General features: G+C 30.4%; 1 protein-coding gene across 1 annotated transcript in view; it reads left to right on the top strand.

Moving 5' to 3' along the window:
• Window positions 1-1818: 1818 nt before the first annotated feature.
• The window catches only part of LOC116851754 (protein SGT1 homolog), a 52192-nt gene continuing 42742 nt past the window's right edge, over window positions 1819-11268 (top strand). Inside the window, exons 1-2 of the mRNA XM_032831489.1 lie at window positions 1819-2026; window positions 2267-2377. Of these exons, the coding sequence (XP_032687380.1) occupies window positions 2267-2377 (111 nt within the window). The 5' untranslated portion in view covers window positions 1819-2026. The remainder of the gene's footprint in view (window positions 2027-2266; window positions 2378-11268) is intronic.

Genomic DNA, 11268 nt, shown 5'->3' with positions numbered 1-11268 from the left:
TTTTCGGGTAATTATGTATAATAAGGCCTTTTTCGAATTTTGTTATCTTTTTGCAGCTCTTTTGGTAAAAATATTTATTTTGACTCCAATATTGATAATCAATCGGAGGAGTCCGAAAAATATATAAGTTATATATTGTTTTAACTTTTTTTTAATTTTTTTTACTAGTAGAACGTTGCTGCTTTCCCACAATTTAAACAAGTTACTGATCTTTTAATCACATTATGTAACTGCAATATCGAACGACAAGCGGGGAGCTACGCCCCCTGCACCCCCCTTCAAAACTAACCTAACTCAACCTATCGTCACATTAACCGTCAGTCAGTTTATTAAAGTGTTCAACTTTTTTTTTTAATAATTTTTTAATAAGTTCTACAAGTGAAAAAAAAAGTTAAAACAATATATAACTTGCATATTTTTCGGACTCCTCCGATTGATTATCAATATTGGAGTCAAAATAAATATTTTTACCAAAAGAGCTGCAAAAAGATAACAAAATTCGAAAAAGGCCTTATTATACATAATTACCCGAAAATGAACCATGAATATTGAAATACTAGATAGTATATCGATCGTGCCTGACGGTACTTCCACAACAGCGCTTAAGATTGATATTTCGGCCAAATATATGATTTTTAACATTTAATTAAAATTGTCTGGGTGACTCACAAACTTTTTTAATGATATTCTTAACTCTTCATACGAAATACAAACGATATCATACCGAACCTTTGTTTAATTTACCTCCGGTTATTATTTCCGGCTAAATACATGGTCCAAAAAAGAACAATTAATTACAAGTAATAGAATGACTCACAAATCTTTTCAATTGCACTTCAAAACTCTTCATACAAAATACAAACGATTTAAAAGAATAGTTTTCCAGCCGGAGTTTTTTTCCGGTCAAATACATACAAATATATAATATGTATAACATCTGTACGAATCATTTTATTACCTAAAATATTTTTAAATATGTATTTAATAGCGAATTCGGTTGCTTGCACTAGTGTGCACTGAGTGCGCACTAAGGTTTGTTCATAGTATGTTATTATATTTAAAGATTGTCTTAAATAATTCTCAAATAAATTCTCAAATATTTTTAACCATAATATGATATGTATAACATCCGTACGAATCATTTTATTAGTTAAAATGTTTTTAAATATGTATTTAATACACGATCTTAAATATAAGATGTACTGTAAACAAGCCTTAATGCACACTCAGTGCGCACTAGTGCAAGCTACCGAATTCGCTATAAGACACGATCTTAGGGTACGTTCAGATTCCCTACCCGGGTGCACTCTAATACTAGAAGTGCTATAGTATATGTAACATATACTATAGTGTTTCTAGTGATAGAGTGCACCCGGGTAGGGAATCTGAACGCACCCTTAAATATGAAAATATATTGTAAACAAGCCTTAGTGCGCACTCAGTGCGCACCAGTTCTGCCAATGGGCGCATTCAGTAGAAAAAGCGCTCAGTGAGCAATCAACGATTATTGGTTCTTGCTATTAGATCCCTAAATCTAGACCAATTACATTGACAAATTACTCAACTGTTGTGCAACTGTTGAGTCTGCTGAATGCAGCCAATAGCCGCGTTCAGTAGAACAAGTGATCAGTAAGCGCTCAGGGAGCTCTTGTATATGATTTGGCATATTCTTTTAGATCTCCAACTATACTCCAATCAGATGCAAGAGCTCACTGAGCGCTTACTGATCACTTGTTCTACTGAACGCGGCCAATGAAAAATGCTATAGGGGATACGAATCAGGACCACTTTCGTTATATGGAGTTCGACTTCCTTTTCTCTTACTTCATGGTTTAATGGTACGCAACTTCGGGAAGCGTTATCTTTTCATTGTCAGTACAATGTTTATGAACGTTATGATAGATTAGACGTGACAGTATAAAGTGCTATTGATTACAATTTTTATAAATTTTTGCAACAATCGAAAAGATTACAACAAAAAGAGAGTTAATAGAAGAAAATATTATTATCATCTGCTCTCGAGAAGGTATCTAAAAAGGTTTTGAGAATAATATATATAGATATAGTTAAAGTTTATAATTTATTACATATATTTAATATTTCAATAATAAAGTATATAATTTGAACATTTATATGAATATAATGGATATCAATAATATTACCTGTAAAATGTAAAATATTAATACCTATGCGAATTCAATAGTATAAATTAAAATGCAGGTTTGTAACCTTAAAATATCAAAGCTTAAAAGATATTGAATTTTAGATGTCTGTCCCGAAAATAAGACATGATTGGTATCAAACAGAGACCTATGTTATTGTGACAATACTCTTGAAAAATCCGGAGAATGTTAAAGTTGTATACGAAGAAAACATGGTATGTAAAATTGTTTCATTTAATCATGCTTTTCCTATATACATCCTATGATCTCGAAGAAACAGTACATATCTGTTAATGGCAAATAGCTAAGAACATTACAGAAATCAATATCAAAACATGGAGTTTTCAAATAGATTATTAAAAGTTAACTAAATTGAAAGTAAATTGTTAGATATATACATAAGATTATATATATATATATATATATATATATATATATATATATATTCAAATATTGCTTAAATGCATGATAGTAAAGATTTCCTAAAATGTTTCAATCTTAATATTGATATAATATTGATTTAATATTGATATTTTAAATATATAATGAAATTGTCTCTCTCTTTTAACATTATATATAAATAATTTATTAAAGTTTATAATAATAATATTCTAATAATAAGATTAATTCTAACGGTTTTAGCCTTTAAGACTAATTATAGACTAAGGCCCATATTCTGAATCCTCTTTTATCTATAAAAGTATCTCTAAAAAAGACTTAAGAACCACCTGATTGGCTGAGAAACTATATTCAAGGCTTTTATCGATAAAAGAGGAGATTTAGAATATGGACATAAATATATGTCAAGATGTTGAAACTATTATATAACATGCAGGGTTGGGTAGTAACTAGTTAAAAAGTTAAAAGTTAAGTTAAAAAGCTTTAATTTAACTTAGTTACATTTTTACACTCTTACCTTTTAACTTAACTTAGTTACATTTTATCGGTAACCTAATTTTTAATTCAATTATCTTGAAGTTAATCGTGCCATAAAGGTGTCGCGAGATGTCGAAAGGCTGTTCAGTGCAGGAGAGCTCATTTTTGACAATCTTCAAGGAAAAATGTCCAATAAAAAGGACCCTACACTAATCATATGAAAAAAGTGATTTCAGTCGAATTGACTGAAACTATGTATTTGTATACGCTATTTTATAGCGTATGAGGTGCTGATAAAAAATACAACAAAAAGTGTGAAAAAATGGACAGTTTTTTTTTCTAGCGCCATTAGAAAGTTACTATTTTAGGTCTAACCAAACCTTTATCTACAGTACACAGTATTTATATAAAATTGTATATGCGTGCGTAAGTATGTGTGTGTTGGGCGGGTTAAGTTAGATTACACACACACATTTTTTGGACGTAATAAAGTCAGACATACTAATAGAGTAACTATCGATACAAATACATACATACCAATACACACCCATATTACACCTCTCCCCCTCCCGTACCACATATATACACTGAGTATGAATCTATTCAATAATGAACACACGTATGGTTATATATAAATGCCTATACAGTTAAAAAAACAATCTGTGTACTGTTAAGGTATACAGGTTTGGTGTATAAAGGTCTATAAAGGTTTGGTTAAATCTAAAATAGGAACTTTCTAATGGCGCTAGAAAAAAACTGTCCATTTTTTCACACTTTTTGTTGAAGATTTTTGATCAATACCTCATAAGCTACAAAATATCATAGTTTCATTCAATTCGACTGAAACCACTTTTTTCATATGATTAGTGTGGGGTCCTTTCAAAAAAACTTTTACTACTTAAATTTTATTACTAACTTTTATTACTTAAATTTAATAAGTATCTGTAAATAAAATGTTTCCAAATAAGATGTATATTTGTTTTTTCCGTTATTTGTAAAACTGAAACCCTGAAGTCATGAAATGAAACAAATTTAATTTTTAACTTTTTAATTACTTTTTTTTATTAATTTAACTTTTAATTCAATTAATTTAATTATGGGTTAACTTTATCTTAACTAAGTTAAATTTTCAAAACCATTAACTTTAACTTAACTTAGTTAAAAAAAAAGTTAACTTACCCAACCCTGATAAAATGTCATGAACAGATGACACTTATATTTACTATAAATTAATAATATATCACACATTATTTAGTATTAATATATAATCCACTAACCAGAAAATATTATTTATATTGTATATTTTTGCACCATACTTTATTCCTGTATTTTTTAATATTTATATAATTTATATAATTATTTATTTTTCAGTTACCAGTTAGAAATTAAGAAGTATGTTATTGTTTGATATCTAAATATGTTTTACATAAGAAAGTGTCATTTGTTTATAACATATTTTATGTGGCAGCTCTTATATTCCAACATACCTAGCAAGAATATTTTTGCACGGTACAGAGTATTTACGTTATTATTATTCGCCCAATATCCAACTAATTGATTATAGTATGAATAAAACAAAATTAAGAAAAGAGAGATGAAAAGGAAAAAAGAAGAAAAGAGCACATTTTGAATAGTATTTCTCTAAAATCATATTAATACCCAGCAAAAATGAAGAATAAAGTTTTACTTTCACTATTGAATTACATACTACATTCGAATATACAAATTTTTTGAATAATCTGCTTTATCAGCTTTAGATACTTTTCATTGAAAAATTATTGTAACCTCAACTATTGGCTTGACCTTATTATGAATACACTAAAGTTTTTTTTTCAAAGTCAGTTTGAATTTTTTAAATTGAATTTAATAGTTCGGTAAACTTCTAGAAAATCTCTAGAATAGCACCAGAAAATTAAATGTATACACGTATTTTCGATGTATTTTTGTCTTCTGATTATGAGTATGATAATAAAATTTAGCGGTCGGTCATATTTCGGCCGCTATCTTGAGACAATATGTGAAAAAAAACAGATAATTATGCAGTTTAAGGAATGCAGCTCCGATCAAGCGCCGCGGTCGTAGCGCGATGCCGAGTATGTAACAACAAAACAATGCAACCGCGTAGCTTCTCTGGAATTTCTGGGCCGATTAGTTTTTTGAGTCAAATATCTCAAGCCCAAAAACTATAATTGAAAATCTTATGAAAGTTTACATAATTTAGCGCGCGTAATTTGCACTAAGTTTAAGATTGGTGCAGGTAATACGGAGATCTCGAAATCTCGCCCGCTAAAATCTCCTTTCATTTTTGCTCAGACTTTCAGATTTTTTAGATTCATACGTACACACGCATATAAGCGAATGAGTTTGCCATCAAACTGCATTTGCATCACCAAGAGATTCAACTTCAGATCACACATACGCATGCACACAAGCGATGCGTGTTTGTCTATCAAATTGCGTTTGTAACATATAGGCTGCAATAAGCAACATGTATCTATAATGATTGTCACCGATTTACGAATTTACGCTAGAGAAAAAGATTCATGGTCGATCATTAGATGTACAAGGTGTTGCATCCTTACAGTAAGTATGATAGTAGTACAGGTCAGTATGACGGATTGCCTCGTCGGCAGACGTGTGTACCGTATCATAGTAGACCTTGGCAAAATTGTCATGTGCGCTTTCTTTTCTATGAAGTTATCATGATCGCGACGGACTTACGATCGGATTATTAATCGGTTATGACAGAAATAACAATACAGATAGAAAAATGGATGTGATAAAAGTAATATGATAATGGGAGAAGGAGATTTTATTTTAATCAAAAAAATATCAATCACAGTCACTTTGTAGCCCTCGACTTTCACCGGTCTTTTACCGATACATTTCTTACATATTCATAGAATTTTAAAAACACACATGTGGACACGATAACAACGTTATATATATAATTGGAATAATTTGAATTAATGAGGAAGCCGGAAAATAGAACAACGAACTTCTATTATAATCTCTTTATTATTATTATTTTTATTAGTATTTAAAATTCAAAATTTTAAAAGAAATGAAAAAGAAAGAGTCGTAAGCCTCATGATCGGCTGCCGCTCGTTTCCAATACCACTTTGGAATCAGCTTCATCAAAAAATCAAGTGGATTAAAAACGCAACGTCAATTAATAATCGTAATTAAACTGATAACGACGGATAAAAAATCATGATAACGGTCTTAAAACATCTCGAGTCTGCGAAATAATTATTAAATTATCGCACAGGACTGTTGCACACACAGTATACGAGGGTCGTTCAATAAGTCCTTAGAAAAAGATAGAAAAACAAATTATTTTGGGTAGATTTTTTTTTTATTTTTCAACATAATCTCCTTTTAGCTCGATACACTTTTCCCGGCGTTTCTCCAACTTTTTTAAGCCGTCCAAAAAGTAGGATTTCGGAAGGTCCTCAAAATAGGCATCTGTTTGGGCGATGACCTCCTCGTTCGACATGAATCGTTTTCCGCCGAGCCATTTTTTCAAGTTTGGAAATAAAAAAAAAGTCACTGGGAGCCAAATCTAGTGAATACGGTGGATGTTGTAATAATTCGAACTTTAATTCCATAAGTTTCGCTATCGAAACTGCGCAGATGTGCACCCGTGCATTGTCTTGATAGAAGAGAATTTTTTCTTTGCCAAATGAGGACGTTTTTTCTTGATTTCTTCGCTCAACCGGTGCAATAACGACGCATAATACTCTCCATTTATCGTTTGTCCTTTTTCCAAGTAATCGATGTAGATGATTTCGCGTGCATCCCATAAAACCGTGGCCATCACCTTGTCGGCCGATTTCACCGTCTTCTCCTTCGGAGCCGGATCGCTTTTAAAAACCCACTGTTCCTTTGTCTCTGGAGTGTAGTAGTGTATCCATGTTTCATCCACAGTTATGTATCGACGCAAAAACTCGTCAGGATTGCGACGGAAAAGCGCCTAACCAGCCTCCGAATCGATCTCACGATTGCGTTTATTCTCCACTGAGAGCAAACGCGGCACCCATCTTGCCGAGATTTTTTTCACACCCAATTTTTCGTGCAAAATTGAAAACACTGTACCTTGTAATATGCCTGTGACCTCAACTATTTCGCGCACTTTGATTCGTCGATCACTCAAAATCATATCGTGGATTTTGTCAATCATTTCGGAGTAAGTCACTTCCACTGGACGTTACGAACGATGTTCATCATTTGTGGAGGTACGGCCACGTTTAAACTCATTTACCCAATTGTAAACAGTCGCAAACACAGGAGCAGATGTGCCATGAACTTCATCCAACTCGACTTTGATCTTTTGCGGTGTTAAGCCTTTTAAATAGAAGTGTTTAATCACCGCACGAAACTCATTTTTTTCTATTTTTCTAAATAAACAGAATTTTTTTGCTTCAATCGACTAGGAAAATGAAACCACATGATGGATATAGCTGAAACTTTAACAGCAGTCTAGTGAGAGATGATGCTTACTAAAAGCAAACCTTTTTCAATACTACGAGCGCCTTCTCTTGGATTTTCTAAGGACTTATTGAACGACCTTCGTATATCGGAATGTCGTTTCATTCGTAGCATTCAATGGTCATCATCAGTTTAATTACGATTATTAGTTTACGTTTCTGACCCACTCGACTATTTGAAGAAGCTGACTTCAAAGTGGAATTGGACACGAGTGGCAGCCGATCACATGAGGCTTACGATTCTCCCGTTTTTATCTTTTTTGAAACTCTGAATTTCACCGAAATTTTAAATGCCAATAAAAATAATAATAATAATAATAAAGAAATTGTGATAGAAGAAAGTTTGTTGTTCTATTTTCCTCATTAATCCAAATTATTTTAATTATATATAACGTTGTTATCGTGTCCACATGTATGTTTTTAAAATTCTATAAATAAATATATAAGAAACGTATCAGTAAAAGGTTGGTGAAAATCGAGGGCTACAAAATGACTGTGATTGATATTTTTTTATTAAAATAAAACCTCCATCTTCCATTATCATATTATTTTTATCACATCCATTTTACCACTTGTATTGTTATTTCTGTCATAATCGATTAATAGTCCAATCGTAAGTCCGTTGCAATCGTCATAACTTGGAGAAAACGCAGTAAACTTCGTAGGGAAGAAAGCGCGCGTGACAAGGTCACCAAGGTCTTTCGCCAAGGTCTACTATGATACGCGCCTGCCAACTATGAGTTGCCTGCCGACGAGGCAACTCATCGTACTGACCTGTATGTAAATGCAACACCCTGTACATATCAAACTATTTACATTTTCACGTATATTATTAGTTTTATATCAATCTATACTTGTGATGTCCGCGATCTACATTGCAAATATGTAATCTGAATTTAAAATTAATTGGCGAGAAAGAAAAGATTTTCGTAGGTAAAATATTATAAAGATTTCCGTATAGACTGCACCAATCAGAACGGGCGTATATTACGTGCGCAATAAACATCAAATTGATCTTATATTTTTTCGTCTACCGCAAACTTGTAAATAAAGTAAAACAATTTCATAGATAAATTTAATAAAGTTCAATTATTACGACTGTGTTCCAATATTCACTGCCAGTCGTAAAGATCTATAATTTGAATCACGTATACCATAGAGTTTTTTACTGGCAGTGAATATTGGAACGCAGCCTGCGAGTTTATATTAGAGGAAAAGATATATCGCTACGCGAAGAAAATTTTATAATAAAATATGTTACAAATATAGAGATCTAGTCAAATTATATTCTATTACTTGAATTTCTAGAAAAGTGGAAAAAATCATACTTACAAAAATTAATAGAATACAATTTTACAAGTTGGAAAAATAGTGAAAAAGTACTCATTGTGCAGAAAACTTAAAGAGATAATAATAACTTAAAGAGATAATAATAATAAAAAATATCTTCATTTTAAAATTATAATTATTTAAAACTGCTAATAACAAAACGTTTAAAATTACAAACTTAAAAATGAAAGGTATATCTACGTTAAAAATATGTTTAGGCACAGATAAACAGGGTGTGCCAAAATTGTGGAAACAGTCGAATATCTCGAAAAAAAAATATTTTTTAGGAAAATGTTTCAAACAAAAGTTGTAGGGTTTCAGAAAATCTATTTAATACCGTATTTAACCTTGGGTGGTGTCGTCAAGGTCAAGTCAAAGTTACGTCGATTTTTTTAAATAGAAATTCCCATTTTTTATTGCATATTCTCATAATTTACCTCGAGAGCTTTTTAAAATACAAAACACTCAGGATTTTGGTATACCCTGTATATAAAATTATTAATGCAATTTTTCACAATGAAAGTATAACTGATAATGGATATTATACAAATGTTGTGCATAGTAAGCACACAAAATAGATTTCAATTAATGATTTCACAATAAAAAATGCAGTTGACCACGTAATTGACCAAAGATGCTACATTTTTTTACTGAAAAAATAATGTAATAAGATTTGTACCCAAATAATCTATACAAAAAGCAGTCAGATCGTAATAAAGTCTTTACAAAAGAAAAAAATGCCGAGTACGTATCAAACAAAAGTACCATACAAAAATTATCAAAACTAAAAAATTACAAAACGACTACATGTTAACTTAAAAAAAGTGTGCAGATGTTTTAAATTATTTATATTAAAAAAAGAAGTAAGATCAATATAACTAACCAAGCACTTATATATATAAGTATTTATTACACAAGTAATTGTGCGGTAAGTATCAATAATATTAATAATTGAACGCTGAAATATCAAAGTATCAAATTGAGAAAAACTTAATATCGAGGATCAAAAATTCGACGTGTCCCAATGAATACATTATTCTTCAATATAAATGTTTATAACGTATTACGTAAATGTCTCAACATAGATACATCTTTAATTTCTAAGTTTGTAATTTTAAACGATTGTTATTAACAGTTTTAAATAATTATAATTTAAAATAAAGATATTTTTGTTATTATCTCTTTTTTTAATTACTAAGTTTTCTTCACAATGTGTACTTTTTCACTATTTTTCCAACTTGTAAAGTTGTGTTCTATTAATTCTTGTATGATTTTCAACTTTTCACTATAAGGATATCTACAGGGTGAGTAAAAAGTCCCGGACCGGTGAAATATCTTGAAAACTAAGCATTTCGGAAAGAAATGTTTCCTAAAAAAAAAAATGCAAAATGTACTGCATTTTCTTGCATTTTCTTGAGGTACTAAAAAGTTAATAAAAAATTCTGAAAAAATTCTCAGAGCTCTATGAAAAAAATAAGCAATTTTTATCTCTTGCTATTTTTCGATAAAGTTGATAGAATTCGAGTAAGAAATTATTGAAACCAATAATTTTGTAGATATTTCCACAAATATCTTAAAAAATAGGGGTTATATGAAAAAATTTTTCAATCAAAAGTTGTTTGTTTCTTTACGTAGAATAAAATTCCGTAATAAAAAAATAGATGCTTCTATTTAAAAAAGCAAAGTTGACCTGATCTTAACGACGCCACCCAAAGTCAAACGGACCAGATCAATGAATAGATCATTTAAAACCCTACAACTTTTGTAGGAAACATTTCTTTCGAAAACGCTTATTTTTCGAGATATTTCACCGGTCCGAGACTTTTGACTCACCCTGTATTGATGTTTCGTGACTTCAAAACTGTGTATATAAAATTCCGTATATAGGAATGACTTTCCTGTATGAATATATTTTTATGAGTTTATTTATGAATTTATTTATTGGGACACGCCGAGTTTTTGATGCTCGATATTAAGTTTTTCTCAATTTGATACTTAGATATTTCAACGTTCAATATTATTGATACATATCATACAATTACTTGCGTAATAAGTACTTACATATGTAAATACTTGGTTAATTATATAGATCTTACTCCTTTTTTTAATAAAATTAATTTAAAATATCTGTTTAAGTTAACAAATGTATTTCTCGTGTTGTAATTTTTTTTTTGATAATTTTTGTATAGTACTTTTGATTGATATTTATCATATTTTGCATGATCATTCACAAGTTTTCTTTAATTAATATCTCAATAATTGTTGTGAATATCACAAAATGGGAGTTTTATGTGTACTTTAATCCATATTATTCTTTCACGAAAGCTTCAAAGATTGTTCTAATGTTGTATGTTCATTGTGACAGAATATTAATGTGTATATATATATACACATTAATATTCTGTCACAAT

The sequence above is a fragment of the Odontomachus brunneus genome, unplaced genomic scaffold (assembly GCF_010583005.1).
Source record: "Odontomachus brunneus isolate Ranch 3 - 2012 unplaced genomic scaffold, Obru_v1 Obru_scaffold_189, whole genome shotgun sequence".
Classification (NCBI taxonomy): domain Eukaryota; kingdom Metazoa; phylum Arthropoda; class Insecta; order Hymenoptera; family Formicidae; genus Odontomachus; species Odontomachus brunneus.
Note: the sequence above shows the minus strand (reverse complement) of the source record. Positions and strands in the feature narration are given on the sequence as shown.